At 40.1% G+C, this 27,321-nt stretch overlaps 1 protein-coding gene across 4 annotated transcripts in view; it reads right to left on the reverse strand.

Moving 5' to 3' along the window:
* sptan1 (spectrin alpha, non-erythrocytic 1) overlaps positions 1-27,321 on the reverse strand; it is a 117,664-nt gene that overhangs the window by 30,158 nt on the left and 60,185 nt on the right. For 3 of the 4 annotated variants that reach the window (XM_061292612.1, XM_061292610.1, XM_061292613.1), the window contains 12 exons: positions 21,527-21,618; positions 17,005-17,149; positions 15,806-15,987; positions 14,053-14,152; positions 13,767-13,964; positions 13,513-13,659; positions 13,331-13,434; positions 11,052-11,214; positions 9,729-9,749; positions 7,181-7,312; positions 5,682-5,819; positions 5,502-5,606 (listed from right to left, as the gene is read on the reverse strand). In XM_061292612.1, coding sequence (XP_061148596.1) covers positions 5,502-5,606; positions 5,682-5,819; positions 7,181-7,312; positions 9,729-9,749; positions 11,052-11,214; positions 13,331-13,434; positions 13,513-13,659; positions 13,767-13,964; positions 14,053-14,152; positions 15,806-15,987; positions 17,005-17,149; positions 21,527-21,618 — 1,527 coding nt within the window. The remainder of the gene's footprint in view (positions 1-5,501; positions 5,607-5,681; positions 5,820-7,180; positions 7,313-9,728; positions 9,750-11,051; positions 11,215-13,330; positions 13,435-13,512; positions 13,660-13,766; positions 13,965-14,052; positions 14,153-15,805; positions 15,988-17,004; positions 17,150-21,526; positions 21,619-27,321) is intronic. The other variant, XM_061292611.1, reaches the window with a different exon arrangement.

Consider the following 27,321-nt stretch of genomic DNA (forward strand, 5'->3'; position numbering starts at 1 on the left):
GTGTCTTGACATGTGAAGAGATCGACAATAAAGCAGACTTTGACTTTATGTCACGCACCAACCTGATAATGACAAATTGACTCCTACAGTACTAAAACCACAGATCAAAGACCACATTTTCAACAATGAACATTGTGTGCATTGTCTCACACAGACAAACTCTCAGTTCAACAAATTCCACAAACAAAAACATAGGTTTTTTTCACTTACTATGTGTGGCGGGACAGACCATTTGTTTTAGTTTGTCGTTTTCTGGAGACAAGATTTCAATAACGTCACTGAGGCATATTTTAACGAACTCCACTTCATTGGATTGCTTTTTAGCCTGTGCAATGTTCCAAGCCAGTTGAAACAAACAAGTGTGACAGTCTCTGAGTGCTTCGTAATTTTTTTGAAAAACTGTACCTATTTTTCTGCCTGACTTTTCAAAGTGTCCAAACTTCAAATTCAGTCCCTTTTGCAAAGTCCTTATCGATATTGGCATTAAGTGAGCTGAAGTGGCGCTGAACATTTGAAGCTTTTAAATGCGCTAATGACGTCCGACATATCAGGCAGAATGGCTTGCCATTACGTTCAACAAAAAACAACTTTAACTTTGTTAAAAACGTCCTGTGGTCATCGTCATATATTCGTTTAGCTGTGCATTTTTTCCTTGCCATTTTGACCGGGTTGCCCACCCCTCGCTTAGCGTCTTGTCAGCTTTTCTGGAGCTAATGGGCCCTCGTAGTCACAGTGGCCATTCATTAAAAAGCCAGCAAAACCAATCGCTCTGCCCTGTGTTCATCGTCATATATTCGTTTAGCTGTGCATTTTTTCCTTGCCATTTTGAGAGCGAAATTGACACTCCTCAAATGGGTTTGTCCCTCCTCCTTTGCGGGATTTCACCTCACGCGCATGTGCGTTTGACCAAAATACCATATTAAACTCAAGCAAAGCAAATACGCACAAAAAATAAACACAAATGTTGATATGAACGTAAAAGAGCCGCATGAAACCAGCCAAAGAGCCGCATGCGGCTCGCGAGCCGCGGGTTGGCCACCGCTGGACTAGAGCGTCACAGTTTTAATAGTGCTACAGCAAACAGTGACACACTTTCTACTGAGGTAGTAGACAAGTCTAGTTACTCGTTTCTGACCGGTCTCACTAATGGTATGGTGCTTGATCCAAATAATACGTGTTGCCAAATATTACGTACGTAAAACGTAATGTTCTCTGATTGGTTCATCGAGTCTACATATTACGCTAGTATATTACGTCTCTGTGTGGCAGAAGCCACACAAAACAACTTAACAGATTTGAGAATTTGGTCCACACAAAAGGTGCACCTTGTTAAAATTTCTGAATTTCTAGAGAAAATTATAGGCTGTTAAGTGCGCCTTATGGTGCAGAGAATACGGTAGCTAATTACCCTCTCCCTTTTTTCTTTAAAGTTCTACATGTTACAGGTCACTTTAATTCTTTGTATGCAAGAATACTCATCATTGACTATAATGACGCAGGATCCCATCGAGTATTCCCGTCAACTTACTTTTATTTTATTAATGGGTATGTAAGACTCCCGGCCACCTCTCCACTTAAAATCAAGTCTATAGAGCAAGGGTCGGGAACCTATGGCTCTTTTGGTGACTGTGTATGGCTCGCGGACAAATCTGACATTTGTTTATATAATTGAAGTCATAAATAATTTTGTTATATTATCAAAGTAAAAATAGACCCACTGAAATCAAAATGTTAAATTGGCTTTCAAAATATAAAATATGATCACGTTTACAATCCATCCCATCTGTTTTCTACCGCTGAAATCCACAGTTCCGTCCTATCAGCCAATCCCAGCTGCCCTTCGGTGTACAGGTCAGACAAAAAATATAAAAATAAAAAAGTGATTTTTATTGAACAATACGTGGTCGTGAGAGGTAAAGTTCCGTCTGCTTTATTTAAAATGTCAGCTAGCTAGCTGGTGTGTGCCAGCCAAGCAAGAAAGATGGCGAAGAGATAAAAAGATGACGATTACCGAACATTTCTGAGTGAGTGGACCGTAGAATTTGCATTTGTAGAGAGAGGAGGCTCTGCTACGTGCCTCATATGCAATGACAAAATTGCATCAATGAAACGCTCCACAATCAAGCGCCACTTTGAGACACGACATGCTACACTTGCGACCAAATACCCAGCTGGGGACAGCAGAAAGAAAGCGTGTGAAGAGCTCTAGAGGAAGGTCCAAGCTAGTCAACAGTAACTCCGTGTATGGCCCAGACAAGGTGACTTTAATTCAGCTAGTTTTGCTGGCGTATTAGCAATTGTGAGGAACGGAAAGCCATTCACGGATGGCGAGTATTTCAAAACATTTATGCTTGATGTGGCTAATGAACTTTTTGACGACTTCACGGATAAAGAAAAAGATACTCAAACGGATAAAAGTCAAAGTCAAAGTCAGCTTTATTGTCAATCTCTCCACATGTCACAACACACAAAGAGACCGAAATTACGTTTTACTCTATCCCACGGTGACGAGACACATAACACGATAGACATACATGTACGCGACACAATATAAAAACAAGGAGGCAAAAATTCAAACAATCAATAGTAAGAGTGATGAATAAATAATAAATAAACAGATAACACAATAAATAACGGAGCCAGCAAGCATAGCGCAAAAGTAAAAAACATCATAAACAAAAAGGCACAAACAATAAATAAGAGTAATAACAAATAATAAGAGCCAGTGTGCATTCAGACAGTTCAGACAGTAAAAGTACAGGACGCTACGCAGAACGGGGGAGCGAGTTCAGGATCCTAACAGCCTGGAGTATGAAGCTGTTTGAGAGTCTGGAGGTGCGGGAGCGCAGGCTTCTGTACCTCTTCCCAGAGGGCAGAAGCTCGAACAAAGAGTGAGCGGGGTGACTCGCATCACACACAATCGTGGTCGCCTCTGTCAGCAAGAACCGTTCACAATTGGGCCATTATGACTGATGAGCCTCAACGCCTGCATGAAGCTTAACCTCACCGGATAGCAACCAGACTACAAAGCTATCAGCAAAACAATCCAGCCCCAGAAGCCTCATTAATGGTGAGGTTTTTTTTCTAGAAGTCAGAGAGTGAGAGAAAATGGCGAAACGGAAGCGATCGGCTTTCAAGTAGCTTACAATCGAGCAAACTATTGCTCTTCGTGATAGTAGTAGAGCAAAACGATGGAGCGAATTTAGAGGAGACGAGTGAGTACACGACAGACACGGAAGTCCGCATCACAAGCCACTATCAGTCTTACTCCGTGTGTGCTTTGTGCCACAGGTCGAATAAATCGCTGGCATCTGACGAGTATTCTGATGCAGGATACAGTGACGCACGAATACATCCCTTCAAAATAGCAACACACGGACACGCATTTTGAGCACCAACACAAATATCTCTGTAAATAGCCCAAAATTTGTTATCAAATTTACTAAAGACAAATTCCTTGTTTGGCACGCTAAAACATGGCGAATAAAAAAACTCTTTGAATCTCAAATGTGAAAACGTTGCTGTTTGCGCACGTTATCAAATATGTTAATACATGTTTTTGCCATCGAAAACATTTTTTTTTCATGTTTTATAGAAGGGAAGGGCTGTTGAGCTGTTTGAGATGTCAATAAACCAAAAAATATTACTGTCAGATTTGCAATTGTGCAGAAAATATCTTACACAAAAACCTAATTCCCTCCTTATTGTGTGAAGGCGAAGGCCTTCACACATATGTTATTCTACTCCATTTACTTTATTATTAGTGTGAAGGTGAAGACCTTCACACTATAGTGTGAAGGTGAAGACCTTCACACTATTGTTATTCTACAACATTTTGCGCTAGCTTTCCGTTAGCTTTCTTTGGCGCTTAACTAGTTCCACATACTTCAACCGATTCACTCCATTCCACTTTTCACTTATTCCAAAGATTCATGGCATGGGTGCTCACATTTTTCTCATTCCAAAAATTTTCCGTTTTCGCATAATTCACAAATTTATGGCGATTTTTGCCCCATTCATTCTTAATGGCAGACTCAACATTTCACATTTACGTTGTTCCAGTTTCAAATTCACATGATTCAACACATTCAAATCACATTGGGGACATTCCCAAACTTGCCAAATTCAAAATTTTCACGTTTTCACTTATAAAATTTGCATAAAATTTTGCAAAATTTCATAAAATTTCCTTTTTCACTTCTAACTTCTACATTTTTCCACCGATTCAACTCGTTCCAACTTTCAACTATTCATCTTTTGCCTACCTATTCCACAACTTCCCACTTACCAAAAACTTCACATCTTTTATTTTGAAATTCAACCAAAATTCTCTAAAATTTCCTTTTTCTACTCTAATTTCTACATTTTTCGACCGATTCAACCCATTCCAACTTTCAACCGTTCATTTTTCTACCTATTCCACAACCTACCAAATACTTCACATCTTTTATTTTGAAATTCATTCCCAATTCCTTTTTCCCTTCTCATTTCTACATTTTTCAACCGATTCAACCCATTCCAACTTTCAACTGTTCATCATTTTTCTACCTATTCCACAACTTCCCACTTACCAAAAACTTCACATCTTTTATTTTGAAATTCACACCCAATTCCTTTTTCCCTTCTCATTTCTACATTTTTCAACCGATTCAACCCATTCCAACTTTCAACTGTTCATCATTTTTCTACTTATTCCACAACTTCCCACTTACCAAAAAATTCACATCTTTTATTTTGAAATTCACGCCCAATTCCCTTTTCCCTTCTCATTTCTACATTTTTCAACCGATTCAACCCATTCCAACTTTCAACTGTTCATCATTTTTCTACCTATTCCACAACTTCCCACTTACCAAAAAATTCACATCTTTTATTTTGAAATTCACGCCCAATTCCTTTTCCCCTTCTCATTTCTACATTTTTCAACCGATTCAGCCCATTCCAACTTTCAACTGTTCATCATTTTTCTACCTATTCCACAATTTACCAAAAACTTCACATCTTTTATTTTGAAATTCACCACAAATTCTCCAAATATTCTACATTTCTCAAGTAATTCAACACGTTTCCACATCGTTCGGCAGCATTCCCCGAAGAAGTTATTCATACATTTCGCCTTCACACGCAATTTCTCCAGAAATTGCAAAATTCTAGTTTTGTCTGAGATTGCTGATTTGAGTGAAACCCAGCTATTTTCAAATGGTGATAACTAAAGAACGGTATAAGTTAAAATCACACTTTCTTTTTCAAATTAAAGAAGGTCCAATCTTTCATTTGGTAGCACCAGTGTATACATATAGCCATAGCAGACAATATTCTGCAGGCCTTACAAAATGAGTTAATGCTCAAAATCGGCTGGGATTTTAGGGGTTATTTTTTCTGAAAATGTTTGGCATTCAAAGCGTTAATGATGAACCTATATTGTACATCTAGAGTTTGTAATCATCTATTGCACTTTATTTACTACATGTCCATGCCTGCTTGTCTATGCAACAACCAACCTCATGAGCAGAAATATCAGCCTCCAACAACTGGTGTTTTTTCAGCAGGTTGTTGACTGAGGCCAGATCTTTCCCATAGTCCTCTGAAGCAAGAAGTGTTTCGACCTAAAAAGCACAATGTGTCAGTCATTTTCTAATCTGTAAAAGCGTTTCTACAGCCTATGGTATGGAGGTAATCACCTCAGAGAGCCAGAAGTCGAAGTCCTTGATGCCTGTGTTAAAGTTCTGTTGTTTATTGGCTTCTTTGAGTTTTTGGCTCTTTTCAGCAGATTTGTTGACAAGGAACTGCCATTGCTCATCCAAGGCACCAAGGCGTACCTAAAGAGAAAAAAAGCTTTTTGAAGACTGCTGACTGACAACATAAAATGCAGACATAAACAAATATCTTAATTAGGGATAGCCTTGTCACACTTTTTGAACAACCTTGTTTTTTAAGGATCAGATGATAATGAGCGAATCCAAACCTTGGATGCACAATCAAATAAACCGCATACAAATTCTCTCAAATAACCTAAAACATCAAGAGGTATGTCTCTAGTTACCACCACCAGAGTGAGACTGTGCGAACATATAAATAATGCATCCACTTGTGAGCGCTTTGAGTATATTACAGAAAAGCGCTACTATAAAAACCCAGTGCTCTATAGTTATTAGTGTGAAGGCGAAGGCTTTTACACTTATGTTATTCTACACCATTCACTATATTCTTCTTCTGTTTTATTTTCCTCACATTTTTGTTCTGCTACTACTTCCACAAAATTCATCCGATTCACTTCATTCCACTTTTGACGTATTCCTAATATTCATGCAAAGGGTGCTTGCATTTTTCCCATTCTCAAAATATTCTGTTTTCGCAAAATTCGCAAATTTAAGGCAAAATTACCCTCATTCATTCTTAATGGCACATTAACATTTCACATTTACATCGTTCCCGTTTGAAATTTACATCATTCAGCTCATTCAAATCACATTGGAGAGGATTGTCAACATTCTCAAAATTGCCACATTTCATAAATTTCACATTTTTGGAAAATTTGCGCAGCATTTTGAAAAATTTGCTTTTTCCCTTCTAATTTCTACATTTTACAACTAATTCAACCCGTTCTAACTTCAAACTGTTCATCTTATGCCTACCTAGTCCAAAACTTCACACAATTAAAAAAAATCACATTTTCATTTTCAAAATTCACGCAAGATTCCGCAAGATTTTGTTTTTCCCTTCTAATTTCTCAATTTTTCCACCGATTCAACCTGTTCCAACTTTTAACTATTCATCGTATGCCTACCTATTCCACAACTCCCCACTTACCAAAAATTCCAAATTTTCAACTTTAATATTCATGCCAAATTTTACAAAATTTTGTTTTCCCCTTCTAATTCCAACATTATTTGATCGATTCAATCCATTCCAACTTTAAACATCATTCTGTAGCATTTCCCAAGTATTTATCAAGCTTTTGCTCCTTCACATGCAATTTCTCCAGAAATTGCAAATTCTAGTTACGCACTATGCTTATTTGTTTTTTGTTTCCTGTAACCACTAGTGCTGTCGTAAAAATACAAATTACCCCACTGGGGGGCTAACGAACATTTTATTTAAAGTGCCAAGACGGTAACAATACATAATGTTCCATTATATAACACAATTTAGATGAAAGCACACAGACAGTAATAAATACCTTGACTGCATCCTCACTGCCAGCACAGGCACCTCTCTGGATGAGTGTGTCACCAGTATCTATGACCCCACGGATTCGGTCAGCATTGGCATGAAGCTCCGCCTCAAATGCTTGGTGCTTCTGATGTTTACTCTACAGTCATTGGGGGGGAAGGTGCATGTCAGGTATGCATGTGTAGCTACCTAATATCCATAACATCTTGTCAATGGAAAAATTATTAATATCAATATAGGATATTTGGTCACAAAGTACTCACAAAAAGTTGGACATTTGGTGTACGAGTGAAATTTCGTATGAAATTAAAATGTATTTTTTAAGGGTGAATTTGACCTAAACTTTTGAAAGACATTGGTTACTATTCAGTTTCTCATGACTTTTGCAGAATTTGATGTTCTCCAACATCGACCGAATGGTCTCTTTGTATCCCCGTGGAACCTGCTGATAACACAATGACGTAAGATCAGTGGTTACTTCCACCCGGAAATATGCTGTTTAAAGCCTCTGAATGGGGCCTGAACTGTTTGGTGCAGTCTTTTCTCTGTGAAGATGACTGTTTATAAAAACTATTCTAAATAAAGCAATAAATGGATCATGGATTGTTCGAAACACGTGCTTTATGTTCTTCAGCTCTTGTCAGAGAACAGCGAGTAATCCAAAAAACACAGAAACATTGAATTCAGATTAAATTTGACTGGAAAGATTATAGTGCATTTTAGATTTAGAAGTTTCACCCAAAGGTAAGAATATCAACAACTTTTTATGAGTGGGTATCGTATTTTTCGGACTAAAAGTCGCTCTGGAGTACAAGTCCCATCAGCCATAAAATGCACAATATAGCGGAAAAAAACATATATAGTAAGTTGCACCAGAGTTTAACTCGCATTTTGGGGGAAATATATTTGACAAAATCCAACACCAAGAACAGACATGAACCAGCAACAATAGGCTAACAACACGGTATGCTAACGTGACATAAACACAAACGAGGAGCTGAGAACGGCCTGATGTAACATTAACATTATTCAAAACATTATTCAAATAACTATAACATAAATAACACATTTATCAAACCATCTGTGTCACTCCAAATCATCAAATCCATCGATCGAATTTGTCGTCTTTTCTGTAAACAACGCCGCTTGTGCGGCACGCCGCTTGTGCGGCACGCCGCTTGTGCGGCACGCCGCTTGTGCGGCACGCCGCTTGTGCGGCACGCCGCTTGTTCGGCACGCCGCTGACGTCGGACTCGTCGTCAGTTGCAGTTCAAATTTTTCCACAGGCCGATAACGATACATCAACTATATATCAAATAACAATAATATAAACAACAATTTTATCGAACCATCCATGTCACACCAAATCTTTAAATCCTTCGTCTTGTGTCACTTAAAAAAAACACAGCTGTTGACGCCGGAAGGAACCAAGTGCGCCGCTGATGTCAGACCAGATATATCAAATAAATGTAATTTAAAGAACAATTTTAACGAACCATCCGTGACACTCTAAATAATTAAATCCATTGGAATATTCATCTTCTGTATCAAAACAAATACCACACATACAGCTGTTGACACCGGAACTACGTGCGGTGCTGACGTCAGACTAGATATATCAAGTAAATGTAATATGAACAACAATTTTAACAAACCATCCGTGCCACTCCAAATCATTAAATCCCTCGGAATATTCATCCTCTGTGTCAAACCCCCCCCCAAAAAATAGCTGTTGATTCCAAACCTACGTGTGCCGCTGACGTCAGCCTCGTCGTCAGTTGCGGCTCCAATTATTCCACAGGACTACGTATATAACTATATTGTAGCGTTAAAGTACCAGGCAAAACGTGGGTGTGCTAACCAGCTCTTTATTTCACAAAACAAGAGCTCAACATACGAGCCAACACACGCAAGCGCCCTGGATCGCTCTAAACACCCCCCCCCCCCCGCTTCCTTCGCGGCCTCGCTAGAAAATTGTTAACTACTGAAGTCTAACAACATACATGTTGCTACTCTAAATAAACTATATGTCAAATAACTATAACATAAATAAGTTTATCGAACTATCTGTGTCACTCCAAATCATTAAATCTCCTGACACCGAAAGTCAGTGAATGGAACTTATTGTCAGTGAGGCTACAATTATTCCACAGCCATAGTGCGCCCTCATGTGGTTTAAAGTGAAAATAACATGTGAAGTCATTAACTATACTAGTAAGTAATGGTTGATCAAGTAAAAATTTGTGAAAAATTTCACATACAAGTCGCTCCAGAGTACAAGTCGCCACCCCACCCAAACTATGAAAAAAAAACGCTTATAGTCCGAAAAATACAATATGTCTACTAAAATTATACATATAAAAATGTGAGCCCAAGTGTACAAAACTGCTATGAACACAGACAGACAGCACGCACGCACGCACGTGCGCGCTAAAAGCTACTTTTTCTACATTTCTATAAAAATCTGGCACAAGAGTTTATGTTTATTATTATACATGATGTGAACAAAGGAAGATGGCGGTTAGTAAACTAACAGAACTAACAGTAGTACTCACACTTACCAGAAGCTTGGATAGCTATAAAGAAAGCAAAAGACATTAGGAGAGAATGTCAGATAGGAGAGTGTGTTTGGCTATGAATAGACAAATGATGAATTATGTATGATAAAATACAATTTGACATCTATGAAAGAAAATAGTGTTGTGTCCCTTTCCTTATTTTTGTCACACTTAAATGTTTTAGAGAAAATTCAGGACAACATGAGAATTGGTAATTATTCGGTCACTTACAACAAAAGGTACAGATATTAGGAGAGTAACGGTTTTGAACCGTACTGGAAATTCAAAGTTGAAAGTACTTTGGTTCAACTACTCGTTCTGTTATCCTGAACCTCGGTTTGGCCGCACTCATCATAACTACGAGGAGCACCTGAATGCAGCATAACCTCATACGCAAGATGACACCAATCACGGACAAATACGAACAAACAGCACCCCCAGCCACATTCGGGTCGGTCGTTCTGGAGATATTTTGGATTTACGATTGAGACGACAGGATTTCGGTCGCGTTGTTAAATGAATGAAAGTTATTTGTCGTTTGTGTTCAATGGATTTCTGGAGTCCTACTTAAAATATGGATTTATTGACACAGGTGACTCTGACGCGCCAAGCGCACTCGGCATATGTGGCGCCAGGTTAGCTAACGAGGCAATGAAGCCTTCAAACTGCTTTAGCACATGGAGACCAAGCATCCTGCATTAAAAGACAAACCTTAACCACTTCGGGTGTCATTGTCTCTGATTACGCCTAGATGGGACCGGCTCGTTTCTGAGAAACAAGCTCGGTGCTCCCAATAATTCAACGTAATGGTGAGTTTTATTTTTTATGTGGTTTATATTTGTTATTATGCATGTCTTCGCTATTGCGTTTGCTAGCGCATGCGCAGTGATACTGACCGGCAGACTAACATCCGGTTGTTCCCAAAGATGATCTTTATTTTGAAATAATTTTACGTTTACGGACTTAAGTAGGAGTCAAAATTTGGGTGCGTATTACACATGGGTACAGGCTTTTTTTCAGCATCAACATGCCATTTTTAGGGGGCGCATTATACATGGAAAAAAACGGTATATAAAGGCCGGTCCGCAAAAATATTTCTGCCGCGTAGCTGGTCCGTAGAGCAAAAAAGGTTGGGGACCACTGCTCGAGGTGAGCATTGGCTGGTGTGCGTAGAACTTTGAGGGGAGGGGTAATTTTGCTATTTTGGAATGAGGCTGTAACATAACATGGATAAAGTGAAACACTGTGAATATTTTCAAATCTCACTGTATTTGATAACCAATTAAGTAAACGGTGTCAGTAGGGGGGTTAAAAATTTACCTGAATGTTGGTAGGGTCCTTATAGGATTCATCAGTCGCAGTTTGCAGTTTCTCACTGATCCAAGCTTCTATTTCATCCACATCTCGGCTGAACTGCTGCAGGGTTTGCGATTCACCTAGCTTTGAACGCTTTTCGATCATCTGGGTCTTCAGTCGACGCCACCTTTCAAAGTATCAGTTCTTTAGAGTTTGGAATTGTTTTTTTTTTTTTAGTTTGTCTTGTGCTTTCACACGGCACTGCTGGCTGCTAGCTACAAGCAACAAGTGTCTGGCTGGCAATTATGGCAACAGCAAGCAGTTCAACGTCTGATTCTTTGCTGTCATTTCTTATTTTCTCTCAACGCTGTAGACATAGGCTAGTTTGCAAGTCAACTCTTTATCCTAAAGGAAGAGGATGAACCTTAAATGTACTTTGAGGTCTTTATCAATCACTGTCCAGATAAAAAATAAGACAGCCTTCCTTATAATTCACTTAGAGTTGTGTTCCCAAAACCTAGACAGCCATAATTGGTATTCTAAGCTGATTTTTCTTTTTATGTAATGGGAAACATGTTTACAAAGTAACATCTATTTACATTGATTTTTTTTTCTGATCTGAAATCATATCCGAGCTGTGTCTAGTCATGTTTACCAGCACCAAAGTTTGAATGTTTGAGCGTACAAGTAATGCATCTACTGAGTGCTTTAAGTATACTGTAGAAAAGCGCAATATAAATTCAATATATTAGTAGTAGTGGTAGTAGTTAGGGGTGTAAATCGCGGGTTTTGTCACAATACGATATCATATCGATACAAAGAACTACGATACAATATTTGCCGATATCTTAAAGCCTTCTGCGATTCATTCACGATATATCGCGATATAGTGCTCTACGATCGATATATATATTTTTTAATAAAAAATATAGGACAATATCCTGATTTATAACAATTCATACTAGCGGTGTAAATCGCGGGTTTTGTCACGATACGATATCATATCGATACAAAGAACTACGATACGATATTTGCAGATATCTTAAAGCCTGCTGCGATTCATTCACGATATATCACGATATAGTGCTCTACGATCGATATTTTTTTTTTTAAATAAAAAATATAGAATATCCTGATTTACAACAATTCATACGCAAAATCAACAAGGTACTGCAAACTATTTAGGAAATTACAAGAGTATTGTAGTATACAAAGTGCTTATTTTAACACTGAACTTTGATGTCGTGTTGTTTCTTTAAATGTGCGGCGAGATTTGTGCTCCCTGAATATTTGATCACCGCATGGCAGGATTTACAAACTGCACGTGTCTTGTCCGTTGAGTCATCTTTTCTTTGGAATCCAAAGTGCTTCCAAACGAATGACTTGAAGCCTAAAGGGGAGCAAATTTTCTCGTCTTTTTGGACACTAGCCATAGCACCAGCCCAGGAGCCGCGTACTAGTTGTCGACTCCCCTTTCACGTGCCTGCTCTGCTCACAACACAACATAACACGCCGCCGCGCCACTGCTCCCGGAAAGAGGAAGCAAGCAACAATGAACTGGATTTCAAAATAAAGTCGCGTCTAATGTCCAAGGTCAAACACGGCGATATAAATCGATGTTTACGTTTAGCATCGATGCCAATAAATCGTAGAGCATTATATCGATTAATCGATGTATATCAATGAATCGTTACACCCCTAATTCATACGCAAAATCAACAAGGTACTGCAAACTCTTTATTTAGGAAATTACAAGAGTATTGTAGTATACAAAGTGCTTATTTTAACACTGAACTTTGATGTGTTTTTTCTTTAAATGTGCGGCGAGATTTGTGGTCCCTGAATATTTGATCACCGCATGGCAGGATTTACAAACTGCACGTGTTTTGTCCGTTGAGCCATCTTTTCTTTGGAATCCAAAGTGCTTCCAAACGAATGACTTGAAGCCTAAAGGGGAGCAAATTTCCTAGTCTTTTTGGACACTAGCCATAGCACCAGCCCAGGAGCCACGTACTAGTTGTCGACTCCCTTTTCACGTGCCTGCTCTGCTCACAACACAACAACGCCGCGCGCACTGCTCCAGAAAAGAGGAAGCGAGCAACAATGAACTGGATTTCAAAATAGTCGCGTCTAATGTCCAAGGTCAAACACGGCGATATAAATCGATGTTTACGTTTAGCATCGATGCCAATAAATCGTAGAGCATTATATCGATTAATCGATGTGTATCGATGAATCGTTACACCCCTAGTAGTAGTAGTAGAAGTAGCAGTATCTTTTTTTTTTTTTTAAAGGTGTACAACCTGTCAAGAACTTCATTGCGTCGAATGAAAATCTCAGGTTTGGCGTAATGGTCAGCTCCAATTAGTTGATTGGCAAACGATTGGAGAGCAGCAATTTTCTCTTCCTGTGGATCCAGACAATTTCAGATTTACAGGACAAAAGACAATCATTGAAAAAGGTTGCAAAATGTGTGAAAGTTCACCTGCACATTAATAGCTTTATCAAAGTCTTCATGCTTTTTGATTAGTGCCTCAACACTATCAAGGGAGTCTCCCTTGTCATCGCTTGCAAGGAAGGCTTCACGAGCTGCCATCCAGTTCTCAGCTTGTTCACAGTCCCTGCTAAAGAGCTGCAAGTCAAATGCAGAAAATCGTCAATAAATGATGTAGACTAAACTGCCGGTAGTGGTGACAGAAGTGTTTATTTCATAAACAAGCAATCTTTTTCAACATTTACCTGGAACTCCAGGCACTGGTCCAGCATCATGCGACGCTGTACCCAGGCCTTTTCCAAGTCAGCTCGTTCCAAGTCTAAAGCCTCGAGTCTTTGTTTGATCTCGGGACTTGCGTAATGGCCTTGCACTAGCAGCTGCTGTCCAAATTGCTCAAAGGCCTGGAAAGTACCAATACGAGCATCTATCTCCGTGCGATGTTCCTAGAAAAATAAAGAGAAGCAAAGGGACAAAAATAAGGAACATTTTACGTTGAAGAAATCTTTACAAAATCAATCACGTTTAATTCACCTGATGCCTTTCAAGAAGAGCTTCAGCTCCAGTCACATCCTTGGCTAACTCTTCAGAAGAAACAAGTCCACGGATACCATTAATCCAGGACATGAGGTCTCTGCATATAAAGAGTGCAATAGAACTTCAGAAAATTATCACTTCAAGAACAAGGTCAAATTTCCATCAACTCAAAAGACTGTCAGTTTTATTCCTGCAACCTTTGCTGATTTTTAAGGTTTTGTCGATGTACCGTTTTGGTAGAGATATTGAGGTACTTTATGCAGGTATAGTATCGAAGTCAAAATTTTGGTAACCCTAGTCTTTTCCTGTCGATTGCAGAGTTCAAAATTGTGAAGTAAAAAACGGGGGTGTGAATGATCTAATTTCTGAGTTTTTGATTCTTATACTTAAGAAAAGAAACATCAGATTTGTTCAATCATATTTCAAAGTCAAAGTCTGCTTTATTGTCAATTTCTTCACATTCACAAAGAAATTGAAATTACGTTCCCACTATCCCACGGTGACAAGACATAGTACACAATATACATACAAGTAAACACAAACAAATAAAAACAAGAAAGCACATACAGCATACAGTCAGAATCACAAAAGTACAGGACGCTACGCAGAAGGAGGGAGAAAGTTCAGTTGCGAGCAGTGCTTGCATACCACTACAGAGTCCCGGCACCATTCGTCACGGATGTAGACGCATATTCCACCTCCTCGCGTTTTTCCCCCTTTTACAATGGCCCGCTCAGCTCGATAGCACGCTAGCCGCTCCAGATGTACAGCAGAGTCCGGAATGTTGACAGTCAACCAAGTCTCAGTGAACACGAGGACACAGTTACACACTGTCCGGTTCGTAGATCTCAGCAGGCAAATGTAATCCACTTTGTTGTCCAGCGATCGAACATTCGCCAGAAGAATGGAAGGCACGGTGGCCGGGCGAGCTGGGTTGGCCGCCAGCCTAGCCCGGACGCCTCCGCGCTTGCCCCTCTTCTGCCTCCTCGCACACCGCTTCCAACGCTTTCCATCCGGGGGAGGAATAGCAGACGAGCCCGGCGACATTACAGGACGGCACAGTGAGCTCCTTTAATGTCTCCGCATCAAAGTCCAGAACGCCACAAAACTCACTGTCGCCAATGTCGAGCAGAACCTGCTGGCTGTACTTGAAGCACAACTCAGTACGACGAGACGAACACATAAAACTGTCGGACAACACTCATTAAACGAACAAAACACCGTACGGGCGGGACAGTGAGAGGCCGCTGTGTGTGCACGCGCCGCAATCCTGTCATCTTCTTTTAAATGTTAACTGATTTTACAGCCTTTCTGCCCCTTCCTTACGCATAGTGTTTTAATCCAAAGTCAAAACTGACATCATTGATTGCTCGACCAACAAGATTGTGGTCGGACAAGGGCTCGTCGCCCAATCATCCGACGAACTGACCCGCAGACGTCAACCCTAATAAACATTGCACGTGTACAAGTCTCTAAATCTGGTACGCAACTCACACAAGCAGATGTACACGATCGTGGCAGAGCTCAGAGACGGAGCAAAAAAAAAAGCGGTAAATTGGTTCCTAAGTAGACACTTTAAAATCACAATTGCTTTGATTTGTATGTTGAAAAGTTTGTTTGTTTTGCTTTTTGAATGTTATGTTTGCGATTTTCTGTTTGTTTTTTGTTTTTTTTAAGCTGGAGTTCATCAATAAAGATAAAGTAAAACACAAAAGACTTCGATTACACACAAAGAAAATGCTCTTCTCACCTGAAATCAGATAAAAAGCGTTGCAGATCATGTGAATTTCCAAGTTTGTCTTTTCGCTGGTCAGCGCGTCCCACTAGGCTGCTCCAGGCAGTGTTGAGCTCAGTACACTTCTCCTGAATGTCATCCACTGCTTCTGGGTGGGACTGTATTAGACGTTGCGCTGTCTCTCCAAGGGAGTTCACCTGTGAAATAAAAGAAGGAAGAGCCTTACGCCTAATTCACACTGACTGTGGAAAGGGTGCATTGCTTAGTCCATATAGAAGACAACAGACCATTCTCCATACAGACCATTTTCTATACCGCTTGTCCCCACGGGAGTCGCGGGCATGCTGGAGCCTATCCCAGCAGTCATCGAGCAGTAGGCGACCCTAGCCCTGAACCGGTTGCCAGCCGATCACAGGGCACACAGAGACGAACAACCATTCGCACTTACCGGTTGCCAGCCGATCACAGGGCACACAGAGACGAACAACCATTCGCACTTGCACTCACACCTAGGGGCAATTTGGAGTGCACAATCGGCCTATCAAGCATGTTTTTGGGATGTGTGAGGAAACCGGAGTGCCCGGAGGAAACCCAAAAATTCATAACTACTGATTAATTTGATAAACGATTACTGGTCAGTAAATTAATTAATCGTTGCATGTTCAATATATAGATTAAATAATCCCAAATAATATTGATGCATTAAACAGATACCCTTGGGTCAAATTGAACATGAATTTAACTATTTTTACAATGTGATTACATGTGCTGTTAAATCAATGCAAATTCACGCAGGTACTGAACGTGCTAATTTGTGCCAAACTAATGTGTTTCACGTAACCATGGGGGTGAGCACACGGAAATTGACTTTTTTGCTTTCTTGCGTCAGGTCACGACAGTCAATAAGTGTCAACAATTGTACAAAACAGCTCGCTTCCAACTCTAGGACCGACCCAAAAAGGAGCATTCTTTGAGGATCACTCACAATAAATCACTGTTTGATGTGGTGAGGCGCCACGTTTGGAAAATACCAGAATCAAAGTCATGAGGAATCATTTACAATTAAGCCTGATTCACGAACATATTCACACGCACTTTTGTTCCGTGCGAGGTCATAAATCTGATGACGATTTTACCTATATACTTGACAGATTTGGAAAATGTTTACAATTTTCTTTACAAAATGGTTAAAATATTCTTAATGACGAACTAACCTTGTCACCCAAGGCTGCCAAGTCTCTCTCAAAGCCTTCATGCTTGCGCTGCAAAGCTTGAACACTCGCCAAATCGTGACCGTAGTTGTCTGTGTTGAGAGCCTGGTTTTTTTCCTCAATCCATTCTTTAGTTTCATCAGCATCTCTGTTGAAAAACCAATACAAGACATTACAAAGCATCTCATCAATACAGTGCCTTGCGAAAGTATTCGGCCCCCTTGAACCTTTCAACATTTCCACATTTCAGGCTTCAAACATAAAGATATAAAATTTTAATTTTTTGTCAAGAATCAACAAGTGGGACACAATCGTGAAGTGGAACGAAATTGATTGGATAATTTAAACCTTTTAACAAATAAAAAACTGAAAAGTGGGGCGTGCAATATTATTCGGCCCCTTTACTTTCAGTGCAGCAAACTCATTCCAGAAGCTCAGTGAGGATCTTTGAATGATCCAATGTTGTCCTAAATGACTGATGATAAATAGAATGCTCCTGTGTGTAATCAAGTCTCCGTATAAATGCACCAGCTCTTTGATAGTCTCAGGGTTCTGTTTAAAGCGGTGAGAGAACCATGAAGACAAAGGAACACACCAGGCAGGTCCGAGATACTGTTGTGGAGAAGTTTAAAGCCGGATTTGGATACAAAAAGATTTCCCAAGCTTTAAACATCTCAAGGAGCACTGTGCAAGCAATTATATTGAAATGGAAGGAGTATCAGACCACTGCAAATCTACCAAGACACGACCGTCCCTCCAAACTTTCATCTCAAACAAGGAGAAGACTGATCAGAGATGCAGCCAAGAGGCCCATGATCACTCTGGATGAACTGCAGATAACTACAGCTGAGGTGGGAGAGTCTGTCCATAGGACAACAATCAGTCGTGCACTGCACAAATCTGGCCTTTATTGAAGAGTGGCAAGAAGAAAACTATTTCTCAAAGATATCCATAAAAAATCTCGCTTAAAGTTTACCACAAGCCACCTGGGAGACACCAATCATGTGGAAGAAGGTGCTCTGGTCAGATGAAACCAAAATCGAACCTTTTGGCCACAATGCAAAACGATATGTTTGGCGTAAAAGCAACACAGCTCATCACCCTGAACACACCATCCCCACTGTCAAACATGGTGGTGGCAGCATCATGGTTTGGGCTTGCTTTTCTTCAGCAGGGACAGGGAAGATGGCTAAAATTGATGGAAAGATGGATGGAGCCAAATACAGGACCATTCTGGAAGAAAACCTGTTGGAGTCTGCAAAAGACCTGAGACTGGGATGGAGATTTATCTTCCAACAGGGCAATGATCCAAAACATAAAGCCAAATCTACAATGGAATGGTTCACAAATAGACGTATCCAGGTGTTAGAATGGCCAAGTCAAAGTCTAGACCTGAATCCAATCGAGAATCTGTGGAAAGAGCTGAAGACTGCTGTTCACAAACGCTCTCCAACCAACCTCACTGAGCTCGAGCTGTTTTGCAAGGAAGAATGGGCAAGAATTTCAGTCTCTCGATGTTCAAAACTGATAAGAGACATACCTCAAGCGACTTGCAGCTGTAATTGGAGCAAAAGGTGGCGCTACAAAGTATTAGCGCAAGGGGGGCCGAATATTGCACGCCCCACTTTTCAGTTTTTTATTTATTAAAAATGTTTAGATTATCCAATAAATTTCGTTCCACTTCACGATTGTGTCCCACTTGTTGATTCTTGACAAAAAATTAAAATCTTATGTGTTTGTTTGAAGCCTGAAATGTGGCGAAATGTTGAGAGGTTCAAGGGGGCCGAATACTTTCGCAAGGCACTGTAGTGTAACCGCTAAGATATTGATCTGTTCAATAAATGAAGACTTGTAGATTCATTTGTATCTAAGGTGCAAATTAAAAACTAGAATTTGCAATTTCTGGAGAAATTGCGTGTGAAGGCGAAGAAGCTGAATAAATACTTGGGGAATGCTACAGAATGAATGATGTGAATTTCAAATGGGAACAATGTAAATGTGAAATGTTGAATGGGCCATTAAGAATGAATAGGGAAAATTTTGCGAAAATGGAACATTTTTGGAATGAAGAAAATATGCAAGAGCCCCTCGCGTGAATATTTGGAATATGTTGAAATTGGAATTGGGTGAATCGATTGAAGTACCGTAATTTTTGGACTATTAGTCGCACCGGAGTATAAGTCGCATCAGCCATAAAATGGCCCAAAAAGGGAAAAAAAAACATATATATGTATATAAGTCGCTCCTGAGTATAAGTTGCCCCCCCACCCAAACTATGAAAAAAAACGCGACTTATAGTACGAAAATTACGGTATGTAGAAGTAGTAGCATGTAAAAAAAAGTGCAAGGAATAAAATAGAAGAATAAAGTTAATGGTGTAGAATAACAAGTGTGAAGGTGAAGGCCTAATAAAATAATAAAATAGTAATTCAATAATAATCGTCAATTTCGCACCCTACCCACATAAGAGGCAAACATACAAGTCATGCAGAGAGATTGATTAGTTAGGTCGTCCTCAGACGAGCTTCCATAGTAGAAGCTATACATTGCTAATAATGACTGTGCGGCGCAGCTCCTCACAGCATCCCCAATCCAACCCTTAATGCTGAGTGTCAAGCAGGGAGGCATCGGGTTCCATTTTATAGTCTTTTGGTACGACTCGCCCGGGGATCGAACCCACGACCTCCCAGTCTCAGGGCGGACACTCATACCACAAGGCCACAGAGCTGGTAAATGGAGATTGATGGGTAAATAGAAAAGAATGATGACAAATAAAATGCTAATTATTTAGAGCATAGGTGTCAAACTCTGGCCCGGGGGCCAAATTTGGCCCGCAGTGTAATTATATTTGGCCCGCGAGGCAATTTCAAATTAATATTAGAGCTGGCCCGCCGGTATTATACGCCGGCAGCACTCTAACACCGCATTCATCGCTTGTACTACAAATCCCATAATGCTCTGCTGTTGCTTTGGCGCCCATACGTCCGTTCATGACTCCGCCTCATGCCTATATAAGTAGAATCCGTGTTAATTTTTTCCCAGAATGCACCTGACATTTTCAAGAAGGCGCTGCCTAGATTCGATACTATTGGCTATTCAGAATACACAGATGTGCCGTATCACAGAGAGGTGAGATGGCTAAGCCGCAAAAAAGTGCTGAACAGATTTTTCGAACTGCGTTAAGAAATATGCCAGTTTCTGGAAAGCAAAGGGAAGGACACAGCAGAGCTCCGGGAGCAAAAGTTTCTGTGTGAGCTTCTGTGTGACATCTCAAGCCACCTCGATGTGCTGAACCTGCAGCTGCAGGGGCGGGGAAGCATCATCACAGATATGTATGCGTCACTGAGAGCTTTTAAAATGAAGATGTGCTCGTGGGAGAATCAGATGCGACAAGCAAACTTTCCATTTCCCCCGCTGCCAAACCATAAAAACGCAGATCTCTATCGCCGTGTGCGCACAGTTTGCTGAAAAACTCAGTGTGCTCCTTTGATGTCCAGAAACTTAGATTTGAACTGCTTAGTAATCCCTTCGCAGTTGATGTGGAAAAAGCACCAACCAACCTCCAAATGGAGCTGATTGAACTCCAGTGTGATGAAACGCTGAAGTCAAAGTTTGATGCTGTTGGGGCCGCACAGTTTCCACAGTTCATCCCTGACAATGCCTCAGCTTCGCACTGAAGTTGCTCAATTGCTCTCCATGTTTGGTAGCACTTATCTATGTGAGCAACTTTTTTTCCTCAATGAAGATGACGAAAACTTCTCAGAGCAAACGTCTGACCGACGAACACCTTTGTTCGATAATGACGGTTTCCTCAACTCAAACCCTAAGCCCCCGACATTGATGAACTGGCATCCAAGAAAAGATGCCTGGTATCTGGCTTGGCCGCATCAGAGTAGATCAGTGTGTCGCAAAATGAGCAGTAAATACATTTTCTATGCACTTTTTCTTGCTACTCCAAGGCCTGAATGGTTGATTTATTCATAGTTGTTATGTTATTTTATTTTCATATTTATTAGCCTGTGGAAGAAGCTAATTTTGACATTTACCTCAGAAGGCTGCAAACAGAAAGGAGCCATTCAATGTTTATTTAAATTTTATTTAATATGCCATTGATATGTTTTATTATTATTATTACTATTATTGTTATTATTAGTATTATTCGTGTTATTATCAACTTGATTTTGCACGCCTGCACTTTTAAGTTATATAAGCTTTGCTTGTTCAATGTTCATTGTAAAATCAAAGCTTGTTTGATTCCATATTAAAAGGTTCATTTGTTCAACATTGGCCCGCGGCTTTGTTCAATTTAAAATTTTGGCCCACTGAATTTGAGTTTGACACCCCTGATTTAGAGAATAATTTGAAGTACTTTTTCCCAGATCCACTTTTATACTGGTTAGAATAAAATACCGCTAGTAAATAGCAAAGGTTAAAGTCTATGTTCATCATCGTGTCTAAATAGGAAATTATACTCTTTAATCAACAAATTCATATGCAATATCTCGATCAAAATCACAGTTCTCACCTGTGGAATCGCTGCACTTCATGCGCACTACCCAACACGTTGCTCCTTTCTTCAGCCAACTGCTGTAGTGATTTCCAGTGGTTATTCAATTCCTGTAATTTCAAATGAATAAAATTATGAACCACTTACAAATCCTTCCTGGCAAATTGGTGCATTTAGCCGTATCAGGTGGGCGAGAATAACGTTTTCTTCAAAACCTTTAGACTTGAAGAATTAAGCAGTAACATTAAGAGCAGTGGTTCTTAACCTAGGGTCGATCGAACCCTAGGGGTTCGGTGATTCGGTCTCAGGATTAAGCAGAGCCTCCAATGCGAAGGGCCGAACACACGTGACTTATTCTGTAAATTGTTCACGACGCATATCTGAACTGGTCTTGCAATGGCAACAGCAGAAATCACACAGATTTGCAGGTATGTAATTTTTTTTGAGTTCATGCATTGTGTTGGTTATATTCTTTGAACAAGGTGATGTTCATGCATGGCTCATTTAGTGCACCAGTAATAAACATTGATGTCTTGAATTTGCAAAAAAAAATTTTTTCACTAAATAGGGGTTCGGTGAAAGCGCATATGAAACCGGTGGAGTTCGGTATCTCCAATAAGGTTAAGAACCATTGATTTTTAACTGCTATTTTTCTGAATAATACTCACTTGAGATGGAACATACCGTATTTTCCGCCCTAAAAGGCGCACCAAAAACCTAGATTTTTATCAAAAGTCAACAGTGCGCCTTATAGTCCGATGCGCCTTATATATGGATCAAGTGATGAATTTGTTGATCCATACTGGTTGTACACAGTGCTCTGCCAAAATGTTTTAGTACGACTAGTAAATTACAAGGTCGCATCGCTTCCCAGCATTACGGTAACTGTAGTCAGGGGGCGTCACCGAATAGCTGTTGTACCCGCGAGGCTATTTCATTTCAAAATAGGCTGCTCCGTTAATGTTTCGAGTAAATCTACGGATCGATATGGAAGGGAAGCATAGGTAAGTAGTACCAATGCGTTAGATCGAACTTTAGTCAGTTCTGATCATTTTATAGGAGCTCGTTTGAGAGACGCGATTGTTTACACTTTGCTAAGGCTCATGGGAGATTGAGAGCTGAGGGTCATGGGTTTTTGCGGATGGCTAATGCTATAACCATAGCTGCTATACGTGCGAGGCTATTTCATGTCAAAATAGGCTGCTCTGTTAATGTTTCGAGTAAATCTACGGATCGATATGGAAGGGAAACATAGGTAAGTAGTACCAATGCGTTAGATCGAACTTTAGTGAGTTCTAATCATTTTATAGGAGCTCGTTTGAGAGACGCGATTGTTTACACTTTGCTGAGGCTCATGGGAGATTGCGACCTGAGGGTCATGGTTTTTTGCGGATGGCTAATGCTATAACGATAGCTGCTATACGCGCGAGGCTATTTCATGTCAAAATAGGCCGCTCTGTTCATGTTTCGAGTAAATCTACGGATCGATATGGAAGGGAAAAATAGGTAAGTAGTACCAATGCGTTAGATCGAACTTTAGTCAGTTCTGATCATTTTATAGGAGCTCGTTTGAGAGACGCGATTGTTTATACTTTGCTGAGGCTCATGGGAGATTGCGAGCTGAGTGTCATGGGTTTTTGCGGATGGCTAATGCTATAACGATAGCTGCTATACGCGCGAGGCTATTTCATGTCAAAATAGGCCGCTCTGTTAATGTTTCAAGTAAATCTACGGATCGATATGGAAGGGAAACATAGGTAAGTAGTACCAATGCGTTAGATCGAACTTTAGTCAGTTCTGATCATTTTATAAGAGCTCGTTTGAGAGACGCGATTGTTTATACTTTGCTGAGGCTCATGGGAGATTGCGAGCTCAGTGTCATGGGTTTTTGCGGATGGCTAATGCTATAACGATAGCTGCTATACGCGCGAGGTTATTTCATGTCAAAATAGGCCGCTCTGTTAATGTTTAGAGTAAATCTACGGATCGATATGGAAGGGAAACATAGGTAAGTAGTACCAATGCGTTAGATCGAACTTTAGTCAGTTCTGATCATTTTATAGGAGCTCGTTTGAGAGACGCGATTGTTTACACTTTGCTGAGGCTCATGGGAGATTGCGAGCTGAGGGTCATGGGTTTTTGCGGATGGCTAATGCTATAACGATAGCTGCTATACGCGCGAGGCTATTTCATGTCAAAATAGGCTGCTGTGTTCATGTTTCGAGTAAATCTACGGATCGATATGGAAGGAGAACATAGGTAAGTAGTACCAATGCGTTAGATTGAACTTTAGTCAGTTCCAATCATTTTATAGGAGATCGTTTGAGAAACGCGATTGTTTACAGAGGGCTCGTTGGTTATTGGCTAGTGGGTGCATACCGCAACCCTAGTCAACCTCAGTTTGTTGCAGTAAAGCTTCTATTTTATGCGCCTTATAGGCCGGTGCGCCTTATATATGGACAAAGTTTTAAAATGGGCCGTTCATTGAAGGTGCGCCTTATACCCCGGTGCGCCTAATAGGGCGGAAAATACGGTATTTCTATTTAACCTATTAGAAGAAGAGGTAGAGGGATAAATGTTTGCACAAGGGTGAATCACTCTGGGCAGTAAAATAGGGATGAAAATCAATGAGAATTCCATATCCCAGATAGTTATCACAGTTAACAGAAGCATAATGATCAAAATAAAAAATATACGCTCCAAAACCACAGCATGAGTCAATGAACATAAATAAGTAGATAGCTATCTTGCGAGATAGAGTCAGAGAGGGAGGGAGAGAGGAATATATATACATTAGGGGTGTAAATCGCGGGTTTTGTCACGATACAATATCATATCGATACAAAGAACTACGATACAATATTTGCCGATATCTTAAAGCCTGCTGCGATTCATTCACGATATAGTACTCTACAATCGATTTTTTTTTTTTTAAATAAAAAATATAGAACAATATCCTGATTTATAACAATTCATACGCAAAATCAACAAGGTACTGCAAACTCTTTATTTAGGAAATTACGAGAGTATTGAGGTATACAAAGTGCTTATTTTAACACTGAACTTTGATGTCGTGTTTTTTCTTTAAATGTGCGGCGAGATTTGTGCTCCCTGAATATTTGATCACCGCATGGCAGGATTTACAAACTGCACGTGTCTTGCCCGTTGAGCCATCTTTTCTTTGGAATCCAAAGTGCTTCCAAACGAATGACTTGAAGCCTAAAGGGGAGCAAATCTCCTCGTCTTTTTGGACAATAGCCATAGCTTCAGCCCAGGAGCCGCGTACTAGTTGTCGACTCCCCTTTCACGTGCCTGCTCTGCTCACAACACAACAACGCCGCGGCGCGCACTGCTCCCGGAAAGAGAAAGCAAGCAACAATGAACTGGATTTCAAAATAAAGTCGCGTCTAATGTCTGAGGTCAAACACGGCGATATAAATCGATGTTTACGTTTAGCATCGATGCCAATAAATCGTAGAGCATTATATCGATTAATCGATGTGTATCGATGAATCGTTACACCCCTAATATACATATATAGATATGGCGGTTGGTTTATTGCAGTTTCACTACATCGCAGATTTATTTTTCCAAATTAAAAGAAAATTAAAATTCAAAATAAAACTTTTAATTTGGGGAATTGTGGCACAAAAGTTGCCCTCACGCCAGCAGAAGGCAGGGAGTGCCCACACAATTTGCAGTGCGTACACTTGTACCTATTAATATAAAAATTGTTATAATAATAAAAGACTTCTAAAAACATACAGTGCCTTGCGAAAGTATTCGGCCCCCTTGAACCTTTCAACATTTCGCGACATTTCAGGCTTCAAACAAAGATATAAAAGTTTAATTTTTTTTCAAGAATCAACAACAAGTGGGACACAATCATGAAGTGGAACAATTTTGCAGTCAGGCAAGATCCATATCGCTTGTGATGAATCTGCAGTCACGAAACACAAGATTGCGCACAACGTTTTAGCCTAACGAGCGCAACTGGAGACGGGGAGCAAGATAACATGGGAGCAAGTTAACCTGTAACACTGCTCGTTTCTGAGAAACAAGCTCAGTGCTCCCACTAATTCAACGTAATGGTGAGTTTTATTTTTATGTGGTTTATACTTGTCTTCATGCCAGTCGTATCATTTTATTTTATCGTATTTATATATTTATTATAAATGTATTATTTATTCATTTATTTATTTATTTATTTATATAAATGTATTATTTATATAAAGGCTGGTCCGCGAAAATATTTGACATGTAACCGGTCCGTGGCGCAAAAAAGGTTGGGGACCACCGATGTGGAGTATGTACCTCCGCCACCATTGATAAATAAACACTATCGTTTGTGCAAAGGAAACAGCATTAGGACCCTCTAAAATGGCATAGACAAAGAGACATGCTTACGAGGCACAATTAGAGCTTTCTGGAAAGCCAGGATCATTGCAGAAGAGCAACGTGACGACAAGACAATGATGAGAGGGAACTTGGCATGTTTAAAGGTGAACTTGCCCAACTGTTTAATTTGGACACAGAAGATGAGGACTGACGGATTTAAAGTTAAAGTCCCAATGATTGTCACACACACATCTGGGTGTGGTGAAACTTCTCCTCTGCATTTAATCCATCCCCGTGTGATTTCGATCCATCCCCTGGGGGAGAGGGGAGCAGCAGCGGTGCCGCGCTCGGGAATCATTTGGCGATGTAATCCCCCAATTCCAACCCTTAATGCTGATTGCCAAGCAGGGAGGCAATGGGTCCCATTTTTATAGTCTTTGGTATGACCCGGCCGGGTTTTGAACCCACAACGTTCCAGTCTCAGGGCGGACACTCTACCACTAGGACACTGAGCTGAGCTGGTTTGCGTAAGAATATCGATTCACAATAATGAGAGTACAGTAGAGTACATGGTTAAACAGTAGAATAAAGTACAACCGAACTCTAATATAATGGCTAAAATTCCAGACGTGTTGTGGCTAAAACTTGAAATAATTACCGTATTTTTCGGACTAAAAGTCATATATAAGTCGCACCGGAGTATAAATTGCGTTTTGGGGGAAATTAATTCAACAAAATCCAACACCAATAACAGACATGAACGACAGGCTACACGATACGGTATGCTAACGTGACAAACACAAACGAAGAGCTGAGAACAGGCCTTACGTAACATTAACAGTTATCCAAATAATTATAACATAAACAACACCTTTATCAAACCATCTGTGTCACCCCAAATCATTAAATCCATCGATCGTCCTTTATGTAAACAATGGCGCGTGTGTGCCGCGCCGCCGGACTCGTCAGTTGCAGTTCAAATTATTCCACAGGCCCATATAACGATATATAAATTATATATCAAGTAACTATTATATAAACAACAATATTATCAAACCATGTGTGTCACTGCAAATCATTAAATCCATCGATCGTTCTTTATGGAATAAACGCCGCGTGTGCGCTGTGCCGCTGACGTCGCACTCATCAGTTGCAGTTCAAATTATTACACATGCCCCTATAACGATATATAAAGTATATATCAAATTCCTATTATATAAACAACAATATTATCAAACCATCTGTGTCACTCCAAATAATTAAATCCATCAATCAAAACCTTCGTCTTTTATGTAAACAGCGCCACGCGTGCGCTGCGCCGCTGACGTCGGACTTGTCGTCAGTTGCAGTTGAAATTATTCCACAGGCCCATATAATTATAAACAACAATTTTATCAAACAATCTGTCACTCCAAGTCAATAAATCCCGTGATCAAATCCTTTGTGCTTTATGTAAACACCGCGTGTGCGCCGCG

Source organism: Syngnathus typhle, linkage group LG12, assembly GCF_033458585.1.
Source record: "Syngnathus typhle isolate RoL2023-S1 ecotype Sweden linkage group LG12, RoL_Styp_1.0, whole genome shotgun sequence".
Classification (NCBI taxonomy): Eukaryota; Metazoa; Chordata; class Actinopteri; order Syngnathiformes; family Syngnathidae; genus Syngnathus; species Syngnathus typhle.